Source organism: Rhopilema esculentum, chromosome 12 (assembly GCF_057945365.1).
Source record: "Rhopilema esculentum isolate cy_ngs chromosome 12, ASM5794536v1, whole genome shotgun sequence".
NCBI lineage: Eukaryota > Metazoa > Cnidaria > Scyphozoa > Rhizostomeae > Rhizostomatidae > Rhopilema > Rhopilema esculentum.
In genome coordinates, this window is record NC_142826.1 from 6,299,095 (window position 1) to 6,321,060 (window position 21,966).

Sequence of the window (21,966 nt, forward strand, 5' to 3'; positions counted from 1 at the left end):
ATTTTCTTTTCAAGATTTACCAGAAAAAGCGTCTTCAAGATTTTCAAAGTCGTTTGAAGTTTGTTGACAACATTCGTTTTGACTGTATGTATTGACATTTACTGCAAACTGTCAAATTCTCACTTTCTGCAAAAGGCACATCCGGTGAACCACTCGTAAGACATAAACAAGGGCAGATTTTTTATGTGGAAAAACTAATTTTCGATACCCCTTGCCAACTTTTTCAAACTCCTTTTTTGTAGAGTTCTGTTGTCGATTGAGCAAAGGTTTTGTCTTTCAACAAAATTTCACCTAACAAAGTGTCTTTTCCGCAATGTCTTTACAATTTTTAGCGTTCTATTGGCAATGCACAGAAAGTTAGGTGAATTTTGGTCTCGTAACTGCGAAGATAAGGAAATAAATAGACAACAAGTGAGAAGACGAAAACTATAGGCAATTGACTTACCTTGTTGGACTTGCGGCTTTGCCATGACGATCACTAATCTCAAGGAAAGATTGACCAACAATAAATCGACCACTGGTGAAGTCATTCTGCAAACAAAAGAGGTCTTATTGGCGAATGTTACTGCAAACCACTTGTGGATAAAAGGCAGTTATAGAAGGGCTGCCATGCACCCAAACTCAAACACAGGACGTATGACGTATGGAGCAGAATGCCGTAAGGTGAATGCTCTCCTTGACAAGTGCCTAAAAATAATTTGTCTTTCCTTTTCTATAAAAACATGTTGCCGATCATGATTGCTTTAAAGCAAACACACAAACAGGAGCATAATAGCTTCTCAAATATTCAGCCGAGGTCTTCTTCGTAATTGGCATCTCTCACGATATTTTCAGCAAATACAGTTTAAAGATGGAACGGAATGGACTGTTGAGTTAAATAATCAAAGTGCAGCAATTGCAATCATCACCCGGTCGCAAAATAGCTCGAATTCCGATGCGGCGGAAAGTTGGGTCGCACCTTGTCAATCGCACACGACAAACTAACTTATAGCATTGACCCAGGACCGAAGCAAGGGAACAAGGTGGATCTCGTTTCGCGTGGGGACTTGATGTGAAAAGAAATCAAATAAAACCAAAGATTTTTACAGCAAGATTATCTTTTAGCAAACAGTAACGTTGTTAGACTAGAATACGGTGTCTCCAAAGCAGATCGCTGGAATTAATAAATAATTGGGCTCTTTTGTGACACATATGGGTCAGCTGAATGAAATGTTCTACCGTTAAACACTTCTCGGTCAGATAATTTGCAAGCTTCCCCATGTACCAGCTTTTGCAACAATGAAAGTGCAAAATGTCACCGTATTTGCCGGAAGATTCACTTATGGTCGAGATCAAAATTTGAGCTAGAGCAAGTCCATTTGTGCCAACTTTGTGATCCTAAATTTTCAGGGCAATATATTCTAGTTGTTGAATTTCACTCAGTAATCAACGTGAACACACCGACAAGGATGCAATATTGGGCTGTCTGCTTCTCCTTAAACGTAGTCATTCAGAATTTTTAGGCATGATGTCGGTCAAAGTTACAGAAACTTATCATTAAATTCGCCTCACTCAGGCTAGGCAAGGGAAAAGCAGACAAGCTCAGTTTTTGGTTCATTAGATAAACTTGCTAGCGAGTAAAATATTAGTTACTTTCACCTCTTTATAACAATTTACCCAAACATTATAATTTCAATGAGTGTTCGTGGGGGCCAAACTGAATGTTCAGTTCTGCAGACGACCAGCAATACAGCATTTTCGGTCGAAGATTTAAATCAGCGATTGCTGACATTATTTTCCGACATATTTTTATCAAACTGGTGGTTATGAAGTGAAAATACTACTAACCGATTACAAGCATGCGAGTTCTTATTTTTACACTTGAAGGAGGTAAAACTATTAAATTTTGAATTTTTAAATCCAATGCAATTTTAGAAACCATCTGATGTATAAAAAAGCATAAAATTGAAAAAATTGCACAGGAATTGTCAATTTCTTTGAAAAGCAACAGCACAAACTACCATGAGACCATGGCACAAAGCAGCCTTATTTGATACAAGTACGCTTAAAAAAAACGATCCTCAAAATTGGAAAAAGGTTAAGAACAAATTAAGAACAAGCTGAGGCTGAGCCACTCTACAATGAAATTTTGAACAACGTTTTATCTCAAAAGGCGGATTTTTAGAAGTGTCTGGGTGCTTTTTCGGTGATTATTCAAACTTGTCGGCAAATGAAGGTTGTCTCAATCACTTTGTCTGCAAATGAGGGCTGTACTGTTTGGCAAATGAGGCTTGAACACCTCCCAAGAACGAGAAAGCTAGCAATTGTACTGCTTACACTCCAATATTTTAAGAACAAATTAAGAACAATGCAGCCTCAGATTTTCGAAAATTATGAGAACAGTCAGCCTGAATCTAAATTTACTGGTTCTTATAAAAAACAGTGTATTTGCGAAATTCAGATTTGATAGCTTCGTGTGTAATCTGCTTCGTGTATGCAAGTGCTTAGCCTAGTCTGCAAGGTATGACCGTTTTCGAACAAAATTTTAGAGGCGCCAACACCATGGGGTTGTGGGTGCGCACAAATTGCCCGAAAGTACCAAGCGCCCGTGAACTATAAATTTTTCCGGATTTAAATTGAATAAAGCTAGGTGGAGGGATCGAGCAAATGGCAGAAAAAGACTGGATGCACGGGGGTCAAGATCGTAGAGAGTGGAAGCGTTTGTGGAGGCTATGGCGTAGGAATGGCTTAACCAGCTTAAGATGATGATGACGATGATGATGATTATGACGGTGAAAGCTAGTTTTTAGGTGCGCTATCAATATTATCATCTTGATTGATTGAAATTCTGAATCTTGGGTGCGCATCAGAGATCCTATTGGGCCCCTTAATTACTTTTTTTCACCCTGTTATTTTCCTGCGTTCAGACTGTTAAGAGTCAATTCTAGAATATACTTTAAAGCTACCAAAAACGTGACATGAAATGTTATACAAACATCGAATACAGTCCTCTTTGGTGGCAAATTTCACGCAGAAATATCAGCATCGTGAGAAAAAAGAAAGATAAATTGAATTGAATCTGGAAATAGTGGAAGTCAACTTAGGCAGAATGCAGGTCATGAGAAATCAATCAAGTTTTCAGGATTTCTAACTAATATTGAATGAATTTCTCTAACTGCGATAAAATCTGCAGGGTCAACTTATAAAAAAGTCAGGGAACGTGATACGCCCTTTTCATTTCAAAGAGGGCACATAGTCTCTTGAGGGATAGTAAGCATGTTAAATGGTACCGTGGGTTTCCACAGTTTGACCCCATTCTTCCACGGTGGCTCTGATACACGGGGTAGTGAAACGTCAGGAAAGATCAAAGTAGCCTTCTGCGCTGGGCGATCGAAAGCAAAAGTTGGGGGAACAAGGGGTGAGGGGTGAGGGCCACAATGAATAAAAACCTAGCGATCCTCTTTATGGCATAGAACTTGGCAAAGGGATGGAGTCTCTTGGGCAAGGACCCTAGAAATTTCTGTTGGTACACTCCCTTCAGTTTTCCTTAAAGACTAGTGTTTCCCAGCATGCAAATCTTGTTCAAATTGTTCTCAAATTCAGCAAAGGAAAGTAATTTTTTCTGAAGAAACCGTTAAAGTAAAATTGAACCCCCCGATGAACCTGAGGCTTTATGGGCAGAATGAAAAATGGTCAATCAAAGAATACAATGAGATCTTTCTTTCTGGTAACAAAACGTTTGATTTTGAAAGTGTTTGCCGAGGACTTAAATCACAAACCTGGATGATTTGATTTGCAGCTTTTTGGACTGGCTGTGAAAACGTCTTCTATTTTTTGCATTCTTGAACATATAAAGCGCAGTTGTGGTGAAAGGTGTAATATTATTTCGAATGAGAAAATTACAGTTTTTTAAATTCCATTAGTAATTTGATATTGAGAACAGTTCATTAAAAGGCATCAGTAATCAAATTCTAAGGCTGATAATATATCTTTTCCAGTGGAAGATTTCCATGTTTTAGAAGACTAATCTTGTATGAAGTAATGCATGGTCAAGGAGGGGACTGGTGTACAGAAAAAGATTTGTCATTTTCCGGAACAGGGTGACTGACAAGGTGTCCTATTTTTAACTACTGCTACGCATTATCCAGGAAGGATATTTTGTTGATGCTGTTATCAGACAAGACGCGAGAAGAACGCGCAATTCGGTTTGAGCCATTCTGCTATTAAACCTCTAACTCCTCATTCTAAGCAAAATAGCGAATAATAGCATCTTGCAATGGACAATCGACTATTCATTATAGATTTATATTGCTTCTAGTATCGCTTCCTGTGCAATGACACCACGTGACATCATAATATTCTGTACAGTTAATGTTGAATATAAATGCATTGCAAACAACTTACTGATCAATTAAAGTTTGGAACTGCGATGCTAGAGCTTCTAGCTGCCTCGTCAGTCTGTGTCGTGCTCTCCATGACTTTTGAGGTTTAATTAAATTCAAAATTTCATTTGTTGGGTTCAGGTCTGTGTTTTTCGCTAATTGAAGTTAATTCTCTCGAAAGCATTTTGGCATCCCAGTATGTCACCTTCTTGTTAATTTTAACTCTTTTTAAGACCAGTTTGAAAGTCAAGTATCAAATTCCATTGCTACTCATTACATTTCTTAAGAGGCGGCTACAGTTTAATTCAACTGTAATATTTTATTTACACCAAGGTTTCAGTATGATAAGAGCTATTGAGTATTGACAAATGTCATAATGTTCATGCAGAGTTGATAATATTTACATTTGAAATGGTATAGTGTTTCAATGGAGTTGAAATTTGAAAGCACTATTGTTTCTTAGAACATTAATGGGTTTTGGCAAGAAATGTTGGGACATGGCAGTCTGTACTCTCATTTACTCACGAAATGAAACTTCGAAAGTATAAATTAGAGGTTCCTAACGTCTTTCTTTCGATTCTAGAACTACTCCATTAATGAATGCCTGATGTTGTTAGAACGTCAATCACCTTCTGAGATCTAGATGACTTGGTGTTGCAAAGTACAAAGTATAAAGTACATTTATTAATATGATGATGTTTAGAGGCTTTCATTTCGTCTTCATGCAATCGCACATCCTATCATATTTCATATTCGATGTCAGGTAGCTACTACACGTCCATTTACATTCAAATTTAGCAGGTTACCTCTTGGCTTCTGTCTATATCAATTTTGACAATATGGTTATCTTACCCATTTGCTCACCTTTAAAGTAAATTTCTTCTAGAACGCATCCTTACTCACCAATTCTCAACCAGCTGCATTTAAACATTGCAAACATTTGCATCACCATTCTTTCGCAAACACCAAACGACTTCTGAATCTTAACATACTCTAAGGGCTCAGCTGCTCTTAGCTAATCCATTTATGTCACGGAATTTACCATCGGATTTCAAAGTGATCTTAATATTTCAATTTCACTCCGCTTGTTGCTTATACAATCATAGGTTCATTTCTGTCGAATGTTTTAACCCCTGTATCTTCTAATGACTTATAACCAGTGGTAGACCTCGATCATGAAGCTCTTTTATAAATAAAGGCTTCTTTAAAAGTGCAAAAACATTCTTCTTCAAAAAATCTTACCTCTTCTGATAAGTAATTTGAGAGTACTTAATAATGATATGCCAAGACAATTTTTTCGAAACTATTTAAAAAACATTTCTACCAATTTATGAACTACTTACCAAGTATTTTCGTCAATCATCAATTCTAACATTTACTAGTTTTGTCCCTATATCTCAGTTGAACCTTTTTGAACCGGACCTATTCTCTTGTTTGTTTGTAATTTATTGTCATTATAAATAGTTTTTGTCGATATTTGATATCAAATTAAAGGATTCAAAAAGTGTCTACTTAGAATAGCAGAAGAGGGTTTTAGATTCCCTTTACATAAAAATCGACGAACTTTTTCTGTTGATGTGACTGCAACTGATTGACACTTATTCCATGTCACTAAAAATATGTATATCTTTGACCGCATATTAGAAAAAGCATTTGCAAAAGAACTCGATCCACCGGACCTAAGAAACCAAGTGCTTTCCTAAATCCCCCTTTATCCACAAGACGTATCAAAATTTTTTTGCACGGTGAAGCCGAATCGTTTTGGCTTCTTTCACATCCTCTCTAAATACTTTCAATCGCATTAAACTCGATGGACCACTTTAAGTTCGGAAAAGCATGCCGGTGTATTTCCTGAAATGCAAGCTATAAACTTGAAAAAGTAACTTACAAAATTCTCCTGCATCTCATTTTGCTGGAGGTGCTCTTGCTTGTCTTGTGTCATTATCAGTTGTGGACCAGTGAATGTCCCCCTAGGACACAAATGAAATGCTTTATTAAAATCTTAATGAAAAATAGTATTAGACAATCTTGGGAAGGTATTATGTTTCACGCGTCGTAGAAAAAATGTAACAGAGTTGTTTATCAGAAACCACAGACCAAAAGAAGTAACTTTTATTTCTGTGCCTCTGAAGAACTTGATACCAGGCTGGAACGTGTGGAATGGCTCAAGTACATGCCATCAGGTTATCGACTTCTATATTTCCTGGCAATACACATATCGCTCAGTGTGCCTTCAGGGTAAAAAACAAATGATTATCACGAGAACTATAAGCTTGGGTACAGAAGGTTCAAAAATTGTTTACGAGAGTACGCTGTATACAACAATTCCAGATACCTTTTCAGAATAAACAACATAACTTTGAGGTAATCCTTGAAGCAAATTAACCTATCAGTCCAAGAACATTTTTCATCTGATTATCATTCTTCAAAAGGGGCGCACAATTTTCAAAAAGGGGTGCCAGCTTTGCTTCAACTCGTTGAGGGAGGGGCAACTGCCCCTAGTTGCCCCCCCTTGAATCCACCACTGAGTGAATTAGAATTAACGGGAACAAACCAACATTCAGTAACTTTATTTGCTACCTATACATATCGGTCTAAATCAGGACGTAGTGTTCGAGGGCATGTGCCCTCCTTATCCTGTCTCATGTTTCCGACTCACTTCAAATTGTCAGATGAAATTCATAGAATTCACACATGAATAGCGAAGCCTGTTAAGCGTATGACTTGTCTGCAATGTTTTTGTAGACCAGTTCATTCACATAGTTGCACTGATCTTGTTACGATTCAACGCAGGAAACGCTTTCATAAATCATTTAATATTCATGTCGTTAGTACCTTTATTCGCAGTCGATCTGTCATGTCTGAGAAACAGATAAAAAGAACGATCCAATGTTTACTAGCTGAAAAAGATACAAAAAAGGAATCTTTTCCCTATGCAGTTGTTGCTGCTTTCATGCAGAGAATTGGTTCGATATTTTTGATGACGTAATTGGTCCAGCAGACTGAACCGTTATCGATAGCTATTTATGATTCAAAATGTAGAAAAATGAGGCCCTTCCTTTCGACTAAAAAGTCTTCGTGGTCTTCTTCACTGCCGTTTTTTGGAAATTGCCATAATCATAAGTTTCCTGCTTTAAATGAAAGATACCAGTAACTAAACAGGCACGGCGCTACTGGGGGGCTGGGGGGTGAGGGGCTGAAGCTTTTTGACCGTCTTTTTTGTTATTTTTGGAAACAGAGTATGAAATGAGGAGGGAACAAACTGTTCATATACTGCTAGATTTTATTCGATCTATTTACCAACTTACTTTAGGTATATTTCTATTATTTGTAGATTAGTTTTATCAGTTCAGTAGATAACATTCTATATCTTTGCAATGTCTGCATTTTGGATGTGTAAACGTGGCCTACTGTAGGTACTCGAGACAAAGAAGATTCACATTTCTGTTCAGGAAGTAAAATTCTCTCTATCAACCATTCTAGAAGGCCTGATTTCTAATTTGAATTCTTATACAGTAGATTTTGTGATAGTCGAGAAGTAGTTGTTGAAAACGTTGGCCCCCGGCTCAGCCGTACCCGCTTTTGTATGAATGCATTTCAGAATTGGAACATCAAGACAATGCGGAAAATAACAGTCTGCAAAAGCAACCTGACATTTCAAATGGATCAATTTCTCGATATTTCATACTTTGATGAAAACTTTAGTTGATTTTTTGACATGGTGAGAGGGAAAGCTAAATGTGCGCTAAGGAATAAATCTGCTTTGCCTAATAGATTTTAGAGAAGATTACCAAACCATCGGGCATCTGGATGAAGCTGCAGGCAATCTTTCTCTATTCAAAAGCATGTAAGCCCATCAAAAGACTATTTCTGATATTTTCGCATTGGTACAGAGATCAAGACATGACCTTGTTCAGCATCCGTTCAAGTAGTGTACATTGATAAAAGTTCATGATATACAGTGCAGGGGAATGGCATGGTTGTCGTCAAAGAAACATTGACAATTTTCAGACTCTATGTCATGGCTATAATCACAGAGTTGAAAGGAAAAAAGGGCCTAAATTGCCTTAAAATACATAGACGCAGAAAAGTAGCTCAACTGAGCAAAAATAAAGACATAAGCTGGTCAGCAACGGTAAATATGTCCATTGTTTTTAAGATTAATCCACTCTTATCCATTTTTCACATTGGTATAACAATTGAGGGGTGTGTGTTGTGAAACCCCATTTGCGGCAAGGTCCGCGCAACAGGGGTGGCATAAGGTGATATGGTCTGCCTACTTTTTTGTGTAAAAATATTAAATCTGATAGGTATAGATAAATTTGTAAATTACAACGAATACATTAAACGGAAGTCCCTAAGTAAGACATTATCAGCAAAATTTTTCCCAAAATGGAGGCTAGAGAGAGTAAGAGGGAACTTTCTTTACACTTGTAGCCCCTCTAGTTTAGGATTTTTTAAGGAAAAATAATTCCTAGAAAGCAAAGAATGATCCTAAAACAAAATGAAAATTTTGTCATGATCAGCTCAAGCTTCATTAAGAATTAAATTTTTTGTTTCTTGAGTTTTATAGGAAGCAAAATAAATTAGTTTCACGCTCTTTGTCTTAATTTGTATGAAGGCATTTTTAGATATTTTTTGCACGAAAGTTTTTTGCCTAAAAGTAAGCCTATAGACTTGCTAAAATGGCATTTTTTCTGGCAACCATTTTAGGTATATGAAATGTTTGTATAGAGTGATTATCATTTGTGTAAATCCTTACAAAGCTTTGTAGGAAATTTTTGAAAAAATTGCGATAGGTATTATTAAATTTGTTGAACCTGAGGTTTTTGGCCTAAATGTGAGCTGCTTTGCTTTCTAAGAATGAATGTTGCTTTTAGAAGTGAATCTAAAAAACACCCTTTAAAGGCTTTTTAGGACATGTTGACTATATCCCATGAGCTATTGGCCTAAAAGAAAGCCTTTGACCATAATTTTGATCTAAAAGTAAGCCTGTGGGCCTATAGTCTTGCAAAAATGACAGTTTTTTGACCACAAATTTAGAAATAAACTTGTTTTTTATTGTCATTATCACATAGAGAGGCAAGAATGACTTGTAACTATCTTCTCACCATCTTACAAGAGTTTTTGGATTGTTTGCAAATCAGAGCTTTTCGGCGGGGGTTGTACGTTTAGAGTTTATAGAATTACCGAAATGACAGATTTTCAAAGGCTTAGGATTAAGCTTAAAAAATCATCAAAATTTTTCGAAAACATTTTCTTTGAAAAACAGGATTATATGCATCCTAACGATGAGATCAAACAACAATTTCCTTTAAAATGAAAGAAAAGTCGTCTTTTTTTAAAAAAAAAGTTACTTAGACAAGTCATTTTTTGACAAAAATTCAGGTTATAGGCTTAGAAAGATTGTCAACTTTTTCCCTAAAAACTTCTTTAAAAAGCAGATTATTATTCATCGTATCCATGAGATAGAGCAAGAATTCAACTTAATTACCTGAGAAAAGTCGCTTTTTTTTAAAAAAAAAGAATTTTATCGCGACACTTTTTGATCAAAAAGTAAGACTACAGGCTTAGAAAAATCATCAAAATTTTTCAAAAAATTTTTATTTAAAAAACAGGTTAATAATCCTCTTATCAATGTGGGAAAGCAAGAATTCAACTTAATTATTTGAGAAAAGTAGTTTTTTTGAAAAAAAAACAAGAATTTTATAGGAACACTTTTTGATCAAAAAGTAAGGCTATAGGCTTAGAAAAAACATCAAAATTTTTCGAAAATTTTTTATTTGAAAACAGGTTAATAATCCTCTTATCAATGTGGGAAAGCAAGAACTCAACTTAATTATTTGAGAAAAGTAGTTTTTTTGAAAAAAAAAGAATTTTATAGGAACATTTTTTGATCAAAAAGCAAGGCTATAGGCTTAGAAAAATCATCAAAATTTTTCGAAAATTTTTTATTTAAAAAACAGGTTAATAATCCTCTTATCGATGTGGGAAAGCAAGAATTCAACTTAATTATCTGAGAAAAGTAGCTTTTTTTGAAAAAAAACAAGAGTTTCATCGGGACACTTTTTGATCAAAAAGTAAGGCTATAGGCTTAGAAAAATCATCAAAATATTTCGAAAAAAATTTATTTAAAAAGAAGGTTAATAATCCTCTTATCGATGTGGGAAAGCAAGAATTCAACTTAATTCTTCGAGAAAAGAAGTTTTTTTGAAAAGAAACAAGAATTTTATTGAGACACTTTTTGATCAAAAAACAAGGCTATAGGCTTAGAAAAATCATCAAAATTTTTCGAGAATTTTTTATTTAAAAAACAGGTTAATAATCCTCTAATCGATATGGGAAAGCAAGAAATCAACTTAATTCTTTGAGAAAAGAAGTTTTTTTGAAAAAAAACAAGAATTTTATTCAGACACTTTTTGATCAAAAAGCAAGGCTATAGGCTTAGAAAAATCATCAAAATTTTTCGAAAATTTTTTATTTAAAAAACAGGTTAATAAATCTCTTATCGATGTGGGAAAGCAAAACTTCAACTTAATTATCTAAGAAAAGTAGTTTTTTTGAAACAAAAACAAGAATTTTATCGAAACGCTTTTTGATCAAAAAGTAAGGCTATAGGCTTAGAAAAATCATCAAATGTTTTCGAAAAATTTTTATTTAAAAAGCAGGTTAATAATCTTCTAATCGATGTGGGAAAGCAAGAAATCAACTTAATTCTTTGAGAAAAGAAGTTTTTTTGAAAAAAAAACAAGAAATTTATTGAGACACTTTTTGATCAAAAAGCAAGGCTATAGGCTTAGAAAAATCATCAAAATTTTTCGAAAATTTTTTATTTAAAAAACAGGTTAATAATCCTCTTATCGATGTGGGAAAGCAAAAATTCAACTTATTTCTTTGAGAAAAGTAGTTTTTTTTGAAAAAATACAACAATTTTATCGGGTTAATTTTTGATCAAAAAGTAAGGCTATAGGCTTAGAAAAATCATCAAAATTTTTCGAAAAACTTTTATTTAAAAAACAGGTTAATAATCCTCTTATCGATGTGGGAAAGCAAGAATTAAACTTAATTCTTTGAGAAAAGAAGATTTTTGAAAAAAAACAAAAAATTTTATCGGGACACTTTTTGATCAAAAAGTAAGGCTATAGGCTTAGAAAAATCATCAAATGTTTTCGAAAAATTTTTATTTAAAAAACAGGTTAATAATCCTCTAATCGATGTGGGAAAGCAAGAAATCAACTTAATTCTTTGAGAAAAGAAGTTTTTTTGAAAAAAAACAAGAATTTTATTGAGACACTTTTTGATCAAAAAGCAAGGCTATAGGCTTAGAAAAATCATCAAAATTTTTCGAAAAATTTTTATTTAAAAAACAGGTTAATAATCCTCTTATCGATGTGGGAAAGCAAAAATTCAACTTAATTATCTAAAAAAAGTAGTTTTTTTGAAACAATAACAAGAATTTTATCGAGACAATTTTTGATCAAAAAGTAATGCTATAGGCTTAGAAAAATCATCAAAATTTTTCGAAAAACTTTTATTTAAAAAACAGGTTAATAATCCTCTTATCGATGTGGGAAAGCAAGAACTCAACTTAATTATTTGAGAAAAGTAGTTTTTTTGAAAAAAAAAGAAATTTATAGGAACATTTTTTGATCAAAAAGCAAGGCTATAGGCTTAGAAAAATCATCAAAATTTTTCGAAAATTTTTTATTTAAAAAACAGGTTAATAATCCTCTTATCGATGTGGGAAAACAAGAATTCAACTTAATTATCTAAGAAAAGTAGCTTTTTTTGAAAAAAAACAAGAGTTTCATCGGGACACTTTTTGATCAAAAAGTAAGGCTATAGGTTTAGAAAAATCATCAAAATATTTCGAAAAAAATTTATTTAAAAAGAAGGTTAATAATCCTCTTATCGATGTGGGAAAGCAAGAATTTTTGATCGAGACAATTTTTGATCAAAAAGTAAGGCTATAGGCTTAGAAAAATCATCAAAATTTTTCGAAAAACTTTTATTTAAAAAACAGGTTAATAATCCTCTTATCGATGTGGGAAAGCAAGAATTCAACTTAATTCTTTGAGAAAAGAAGATTTTTAAAAAAAAAACAAAAATTTTATCGGGACACTTTTTGATCAAAAAGTAAGGCTATAGGCTTAGAAAAATCATCAAATGTTTTCGAAAAATTTTTATTTAAAAAACAGGTTAATAATCCTCTAATCGATGTGGGAAAGCAAGAAATCAACTTAACTCTTTGAGAAAAGAAGTTTTTTTGAAAAAAAAACAAGAATTTTATTGAGACACTTTTTGATCAAAAAGCAAGGCTATAGGCTTAGAAAAATCATCAAAATTGTTCGAAAATTTTTTATTTAAAAAACAGGTTAATAATCCTCTTATCGGTGTGGGAAAGCAAAAATTCAACTTAATTATCTAAGAAAAGTAGTTTTTTTGAAACAAAAACAAGAATTTTATCGAGACGCTTTTTGATCAAAAAGTAAGGCTATAGGCTTAGAAAAATCATCAAAATTTTTCGAAAAACTTTTATTTAAAAAACAGGTTAATAATCTTCTTATCGATGTGGGAAAGCAAGAATTCAACTTAATTCTTTGAGAAAAGAAGATTTTTGAAAGAAAAACAAAAATTTTAGCGGGACACTTTTTGATCAAAAAGTAAGGCTATAGGCTTAGAAAAATCATCAAATGTTTTCGAAAAAATTTTATTTAAAAAACAGGTTAATAATCCTCTAATCGATGTGGGAAAGCAAGAATTCAACTTAATTCTTCGAGAAAAGAAGTTTTCTTGAAATGAAACAAGAATTTTATTGAGACACTTTTTGATCAAAAAGCAAGGCTATAGGCTTAGAAAAATCATCAAAATTTTTCGAGAATTTTTTATTTAAAAAACAGGTTAATAATCCTCTAATCGATGTTGGAAAGCAAGAAATCAACTTAATTCTTTGAGAAAAGAAGTTTTTTTGAAAAAAAACAAGAATTTTATTGAGACACTTTTTGATCAAAAAGCAAGGCTATAGGCTTAGAAAAATCATCAAAGTTTTTCGAGAATTTTTTATTTAAAAAACAGGTTAAGAATCCTCTAATCGATGTGGGAAAACAAGAATTCAACTTAATTCTTCAAGAAAAGAAGTTCTTTTGAAAAAAAACAAGAATTTGATCGAGACACTTTTTGATCAAAAAGCAAGGCTATAGGCTTAGAAAAATCGTCAAAATTTTTCGAAAATTTTTTATTTAAAAAACAGGTTAATAATCCTCTAATCGATGTGGGAAAGGAAGAATTCAACTTAATTATCTGAGAAAAGTAGTTTTTTTGGAAAAAAAACAAGAATTTTATCGGGTTAATTTTTGATCAAAAAGTAAGGCTATAGGCTTAGAAAAATCATCAAAATTTTTCGAAAAACTTTTATTTAAAAAACAGGTTAATAATCCTCTTATCGATGTGGGAAAGCAAGAATTCAACTTAATTCTTTAAGAAAAGAAGATTTTTGAAAAAAAAACAAAAATTTTATCAGGACACTTTTTGATCAAAAAGTAAGGCTATAGGCTTAGAAAAATCAACAAATGTTTTCGAAAAATTTTTATTTACAAAACAGGTTAATAATCCTCTAATCGATGTGGGAAAGCAAGAAATCAACTTAATTCTTTGAGAAAAGAAGTTTTTTTGAAAAAAAAACAAGAATTTTATTGAGACACTTTTTGATCAAAAAGCAAGGCTATAGGCTTAGAAAAATCATCAAAATTTTTCAAAAATTATTTATTTAAAAAACAGGTTAATAATCCTCTTATCGATGTGGGAAAGCAAAAATTCAACTTAATTATCTAAGAAAAGTAGTTTTTTTGAAACAAAAACAAGAATTTTATCGAGACGCTTTTTGATCAAAAAGTAAGGCTATAGGCTTAGAAAAATCATCAAAATTTTTCGAAAAACTTTTATTTAAAAAACAGGTTAATAATCCTCTAATCGATGATGGAAAGCAAGAAATCAACTTAATTCTTTGAGAAAAGAAGTTTTTTTGAAAAAAAACAAGAATTTTATTGAGACACTTTTTGATCAAAAAGCAAGGCTATAGGCTTAGAAAAATCATCAAAGTTTTTCGAGAATTTTTTATTTAAAAAACAGGTTAATAATCCTCTAATCGATGTGGGAAAGCGAAAATTCAACTTAATTATCTAAAAAAAGTAGTTTTTTTGAAACAATAACAAGAATTTTATCGAGACAATTTTTGATCAAAAAGTAAGGCTATAGGCTTAGAAAAATCATCAAAATTTTTCGAAAAACTTTTATTTAAAAAACAGGTTAATAATCCTCTTATCGATGTGGGAAAGCAAGAATTCAACTTAATTCTTTGAGAAAAGAAGATTTTTAAAAAAAAAACAAAAATTTTATCGGGACACTTTTTGATCAAAAAGTAAGGCTATAGGCTTAGAAAAATCATCAAATGTTTTCGAAAAATTTTTATTTAAAAAACAGGTTAATAATCCTCTAATCGATGTGGGAAAGCAAGAAATCAACTTAACTCTTTGAGAAAAGAAGTTTTTTTGAAAAAAAAACAAGAATTTTATTGAGACACTTTTTGATCAAAAAGCAAGGCTATAGGCTTAGAAAAATCATCAAAATTGTTCGAAAATTTTTTATTTAAAAAACAGGTTAATAATCCTCTTATCGGTGTGGGAAAGCAAAAATTCAACTTAATTATCTAAGAAAAGTAGTTTTTTTGAAACAAAAACAAGAATTTTATCGAGACGCTTTTTGATCAAAAAGTAAGGCTATAGGCTTAGAAAAATCATCAAAATTTTTCGAAAAACTTTTATTTAAAAAACAGGTTAATAATCTTCTTATCGATGTGGGAAAGCAAGAATTCAACTTAATTCTTTGAGAAAAGAAGATTTTTGAAAGAAAAACAAAAATTTTAGCGGGACACTTTTTGATCAAAAAGTAAGGCTATAGGCTTAGAAAAATCATCAAATGTTTTCGAAAAAATTTTATTTAAAAAACAGGTTAATAATCCTCTAATCGATGTGGGAAAGCAAGAATTCAACTTAATTCTTCGAGAAAAGAAGTTTTCTTGAAATGAAACAAGAATTTTATTGAGACACTTTTTGATCAAAAAGCAAGGCTATAGGCTTAGAAAAATCATCAAAATTTTTCGAGAATTTTTTATTTAAAAAACAGGTTAATAATCCTCTAATCGATGTTGGAAAGCAAGAAATCAACTTAATTCTTTGAGAAAAGAAGTTTTTTTGAAAAAAAACAAGAATTTTATTGAGACACTTTTTGATCAAAAAGCAAGGCTATAGGCTTAGAAAAATCATCAAAGTTTTTCGAGAATTTTTTATTTAAAAAACAGGTTAAGAATCCTCTAATCGATGTGGGAAAACAAGAATTCAACTTAATTCTTCAAGAAAAGAAGTTTTTTTGAAAAAAAACAAGAATTTGATCGAGACACTTTTTGATCAAAAAGCAAGGCTATAGGCTTAGAAAAATCGTCAAAATTTTTCGAAAATTTTTTATTTAAAAAACAGGTTAATAATCCTCTAATCGATGTGGGAAAGGAAGAATTCAACTTAATTATCTGAGAAAAGTAGTTTTTTTGGAAAAAAAACAAGAATTTTATCGGGTTAATTTTTGATCAAAAAGTAAGGCTATAGGCTTAGAAAAATCATCAAAATTTTTCGAAAAACTTTTATTTAAAAAACAGGTTAATAATCCTCTTATCGATGTGGGAAAGCAAGAATTCAACTTAATTCTTTGAGAAAAGAAGATTTTTGAAAAAAAAACAAAAATTTTATCAGGACACTTTTTGATCAAAAAGTAAGGCTATAGGCTTAGAAAAATCAACAAATGTTTTCGAAAAAATTTTATTTACAAAACAGGTTAATAATCCTCTAATCGATGTGGGAAAGCAAGAAATCAACTTAATTCTTTGAGAAAAGAAGTTTTTTTGAAAAAAAAACAAGAATTTTATTGAGACACTTTTTGATCAAAAAGCAAGGCTATAGGCTTAGAAAAATCATCAAAATTTTTCAAAAATTATTTATTTAAAAAACAGGTTAATAATCCTCTTATCGATGTGGGAAAGCAAAAATTCAACTTAATTATCTAAGAAAAGTAGTTTTTTTGAAACAAAAACAAGAATTTTATCGAGACGCTTTTTGATCAAAAAGTAAGGCTATAGGCTTAGAAAAATCATCAAAATTTTTCGAAAAACTTTTATTTAAAAAACAGGTTAATAATCCTCTAATCGATGATGGAAAGCAAGAAATCAACTTAATTCTTTGAGAAAAGAAGTTTTTTTGAAAAAAAACAAGAATTTTATTGAGACACTTTTTGATCAAAAAGCAAGGCTATAGGCTTAGAAAAATCATCAAAGTTTTTCGAGAATTTTTTATTTAAAAAACAGGTTAATAATCCTCTAATCGATGTGGGAAAGCAAAAATTCAACTTAATTATCTAAAAAAAGTAGTTTTTTTGAAACAATAACAAGAATTTTATCGAGACAATTTTTGATCAAAAAGTAAGGCTATAGGCTTAGAAAAATCATCAAAATTTTTCGAAAAACTTTTATTTAAAAAACAGGTTAATAATCCTCTTATCGATGTGGGAAAGCAAGAATTCAACTTAATTCTTTGAGAAAAGAAGATTTTTAAAAAAAAAACAAAAATTTTATCGGGACACTTTTTGATCAAAAAGTAAGGCTATAGGTTTAGAAAAATCATCAAATGTTTTCGAAAAATTTTTATTTAAAAAACAGGTTAATAATCCACTAATCGATGTGGGAAAGCAAGAAATCAACTTAATTCTTTGAGAAAAGAAGTTTTTTTGAAAAAAAACAAGAATTTTATTGAGACACTTTTTGATCAAAAAGCAAGGCTATAGGCTTAGAAAAATCATCAAAATTTTTCGAGAATTTTTTATTTAAAAAACAGGTTAATAATCCTCTAATCGATGTTGGAAAGCAAGAAATCAACTTAATTATCTAAGAAAAGTAGTTTTTTGAAGAAAACAAGAACTGTATCCGGACACTTTTTGACCAAAAAGTAAGGCTATAGGCTTAGAAAAATCATCAAAATTTTTCGAAAAATTTTTATCTTAAAAACAGGTTAATTATCCTCTTATCGATGTGGGAAAGCAAGAATTCAACTTAATTATTTGGGACACTTTTTGATCAAAAAGTAAAGCTATAGGCTTAGAAAAATCATCAAAATATTTTGAAAACTTTTTATCTTAAAAACAGATTAATTGTCCTTATATCGATGTGGGAAAGCAAGAATTGAACTTTTTTGTCGGAGCAAAGTAGTTTTTGAAGAAAAAAACAAGAATTTTGTCAGGTCAATTTTCGATCAAAATATAAGGCTATAGGCTTAGAAAAAATCATCAAAATATTTCGAAAAATTTTTATTTAAAAAACAGGTTAGAAGTCCTCTTATCGATATGGGAAAACAAGAATTCAACTTAATTATCTAAGAAAAGTAGTTTTTGAAGAAAAAAACAAGAATTTTGTAAGGTCAATTTTCGATCAAAATATAAGGCTATAGGCTTAGAAAAAATCATCAAAATATTTCGAAAAATTGTTATTGAAAAAACAGTTTAACAATCCCCTTATCGATGTGGGAAAGCAAGAATTGAACTTTTTTGTCGGAGCAAAGTAGTTTTTGAAGAAAAAAACAAGAATTTTGTCAGGTCAATTTTCGATCAAAATATAAGGCTATAGGCTTAGAAAAAATCATCAAAATATTTCGAAAAATTTTTCTTTAAAAAACAGGTTAGAAGTCCTCTTATCGATATGGGAAAACAAGAATTCAACTTAATTATCTAAGAAAAGTAGTTTTTGAAGAAAAAAACAAGAATTTTGTCAGGTCAATTTTCGATCAAAATATAAGGCTATAGGCTTAGAAAAAATCATCAAAATATTTCGAAAAATTGTTATTGAAAAAACAGTTTAACAATCCCCTTATCGATGTGGGAAAGCAAGAATTCAACTTAGTTATCTAAGAAAAGTAGTTTTTTGAAAGAAAAACAAGAATTGTATCGGGACACATTTTGATCAAAAAGTAAGGCTATAGTCTTAGAAAAATCATCAAAATATTTCGAAAAATTGTCATTGAAAAAACAGTTTAACAATCCCCTTATCGATGTGGGAAAGCAAGAATTCAACTTAGTTATCTAAGAAAAGTAGTTTTTTGAAAGAAAAACAAGAATTGTATCGGGACACATTTTGATCAAAAAGTAAGGCTATAGTCTTAGAAAAATCATCAAAATATTTCGAAAAATTGTTATTGAAAAAACAGTTTAACAATCCCCTTATCGATGTGGGAAAGCAAGAATTCAACTTAGTTATCTAAGAAAAGTAGTTTTTTGAAAGAAAAACAAGAATTGTATCGGGACACATTTTGATCAAAAAGTAAGGCTATAGTCTTAGAAAAATCATCAAAATATTTCGAAAAATTGTTATTGAAAAAACAGTTTAACAATCCCCTTATCGATGTGGGAAAGCAAGAATTCAACTTAGTTATCTAAGAAAAGTAGTTTTTTGAAAGAAAAACAAGAATTGTATCGGGACACATTTTGATCAAAAAGTAAGGCTATAGTCTTAGAAAAATCATCAAAATATTTCGAAAAATTGTTATTGAAAAAACAGTTTAACAATCCCCTTATCGATGTGGGAAAGCAAGAATTCAACTTAGTTATCTAAGAAAAGTAGTTTTTTGAAAGAAAAACAAGAATTGTATCGGGACACATTTTGATCAAAAAGTAAGGCTATAGTCTTAGAAAAATCATCAAAATATTTCGAAAAATTTTTATTGAAAAAACAGTTTAACAATCCCCTTATCAATGTGGGAAAGCAAGAATTCAACTTAATTATTTGAGAAAAGTAGTTTTTTTGAAAAAAGAACAAGAATTTTATCGGGACACTTTTTGATCAAAAAGTAAGGCTATAGGCTTAGAAAAATCATCAAAATTTTTCGAAAAATTTTTATATAAAAAACAGTTTAACAATCCTTTTATCGATGTGGGAAAGCAAGAATTCAACTTAGTTATCTAAGAAAAGTAGTTTTTTGAAAAAAAAACAAGAATTTTATCGGGACACTTTTTGATCAAAAATTAAGGCTATAGGCTTAGAAAAATCATCAAAACATTTCGGAAAATGTTTATTCAAAAAGAAGGTTAATAGTCCTCTTATCGATGTGGGAAAGCAAGAATTCAACTTAATTATCTAAGAAAAGAAGTTTTTTGAAAAAAAAACAAGAATTGTATCGGGACACTTTTTGATCAAAAAGTAAGGCTATAGGCTTAGAAAAATCATCAAAATTTTTCGAAAAATTTTTATTTAAAAAACAGTTTAACAATCCTCTTATCGATGTGGGAAAGCAAGAATTCAACTTAATTATCTAAGAAAAGTAGTTTTTTGAAAAAAAAACAAGAATTTTACCGGGTCAATTCTTGATCAAAAAGTAAGGCTAAAGACTTAGAAAAATCATCAAAACATTTCGAAAAATGTTTATTCAAAAAGAAGGTTAATAGTCCTCTTATCAATGTAAGAAAGCAAGAATTCAACTTAATTATCTGACAAAAGTAGTTTTTTTGAAAAAATACAAGAATTTTATCGGGTCAATTTTTGATCAAAAAGTAAGGCTATAGGCTTAGAAAGATCATCAAAATTTTTCGAAAAATTTTTATTTAAAAAACAGTTTAACAATCCCCTTATCGATGTGGGAAAGCAAGAATTCAACTTAATTATCTAAGAAAAGTAGTTTTTTGAAAAAAAAACAAAAATTTTACCGGGTCAATTCTTGATCAAAAAGTAAGGCTAAAGGCTTAGAAAAATCATCAAAACATTTCGAAAAATGTTTATTCAAAAAGAAGGTTAATAGTCCTCTTATCGATGTGGGAAAGCAAGAATTCAACTTAATTATCTAAGAAAAGTAGTTTTTTGAAGAAAACAAGAATTGTATCGGGACACTTTTTGATCAAAAAGTAAGGCTATAGGCTTAGAAAAATCATCAAAATGTTCTGAAAACTTTTTATCTTAAAAACAGGTTAAATATCCTCTTATCGATGTGGGAAAACAAGAATCGAACTTATTTATCGGAGCAAAGTAGTTCTTTTGAGAAAAAAACAAGAATTTTATCGGGTCACTTTTTGATCAAAAAGTAAGGCTATTGGTTTAGAAAAATCACCAAATTTTTGAATCAATTTCTCGAACAAACATGTTAATATTCTTCTTATCGATATGATAATGCAAAAATTCAATTAAACCATGGTAGAAAAGTTCTTTTTTTAAAAAAATTTGAATTTTTTAGACGGGTCATTTTTTGATGAAAAAGTAAGGCTATATGGTAAGAAAATCATCGAAATTTTTCAAATTTTTTTCTTTTAAAACAGGTGGATCGGCCTTTATATAATCAGAACAAGAAAGAATTGAAATAAGTCTTTGGATAGAAGTTGTGTTTTAGAAAAAACGATTTTTAGAGGGTTGTATTATTTACAAACGGAAGGCTTGCAAAAATTGATTAAATGTTTGAAAATTTGTTATTAGACGATATATTTAATCAAAATTTAAACTGACCAAATTACTATGAGAAGAATATTATCAACAAATTAAAACAGTAGAATACAATACCTTGTATTTCATTACATGATTTTACACCTTTTCGTCTCATAACTCTATCTAAAAAGCAATGCTAAAGTTTTGGAAAAAGGAGAGGTTTTGGGATCTAATTTTGATGAATCTTACAGCAAAAGTTAACCCAGCACATATTTACCAAGATGTACTCCAACCATTCTTCTCTTATATTTCCAGTATTTTCAAATTAACAAAATTACATTAATTTACAAAGATCTGGCTTTTTCTCCTTTACTATTAACAGAACCATTGTGATACAATAATAGTGTTCAATTCTTGAAGAAAAGGCAAATTTTTGCTTTCCATCAACAGTTATAGAACCAATTAAAAATAAAATCATTATGAGAAGTTATAGTGATTTTTAAAGTTCAGCTTTGTGGTTTGTGCTAATAATAAAATTGATAGCAGTTTAAGATCACAACTCTTCTTGCAAGTTTATAACTGGACCGTGGCTATAGTCATGGGCCTCAAACACTTCTAAACTTTAGGGTAATTCAATACTTTAAGAACAAATGGTTGAATTTCAGGGAGATATTACTCCTGAAAAAGCAAGGATAAATAATTTTATTAAAGCTCTTCCAAGCAAATTTTTTGACAAAACATAAATAAAGATTTTAATTTTCGAAAAAAATTCATTGTGTCTAATTAGAAATACACTCAATATTTGAATCACTTCACAACCCTTAAGTGAATACCCACTGTTTCGTAACAGTCCATATACTTCATTCGCTGCCATCAACTCCCAAGGCCAATAACAGGGCTGTCCAAACAGTATCGCCCGGTCATTTTGTAACCATAGGTCCAAAACTTGCAAGTAGAATTGAGGAAAATTTAGATGACAACCTTTTGAATTATCTAGAGAAAAATAGCAAAAAGTTTACTTATAAAATGATATTTATAAATAATATTTAGATGGCTTTTAAAAAACATGCTCATTTAACTTTTGAGTTTTTGTGTGAATAAAAATTAGTT

The 21,966-nt window shown here is 30.9% G+C and overlaps 1 protein-coding gene across 2 annotated transcripts in view; it reads right to left on the reverse strand.

Annotated features, from left to right (window-relative positions):
- The window catches only part of LOC135681412 (BMP-binding endothelial regulator protein), a 64,544-nt gene that overhangs the window by 19,692 nt on the left and 22,886 nt on the right, over positions 1–21,966 (reverse strand). The window contains exons 3-4 of one of the 2 annotated variants that reach the window (XM_065195874.2): positions 6,250–6,331; positions 446–531 (exon numbers count right to left, since the gene is read on the reverse strand). In XM_065195874.2, the coding sequence (XP_065051946.2) occupies positions 446–531; positions 6,250–6,269 (106 nt within the window). In that variant the 5' untranslated portion in view covers positions 6,270–6,331. Of the gene's footprint in view, positions 1–445; positions 532–5,225; positions 5,361–6,249; positions 6,332–21,966 lie in introns of those variants that run through there. The other variant, XM_065195875.2, reaches the window with a different exon arrangement.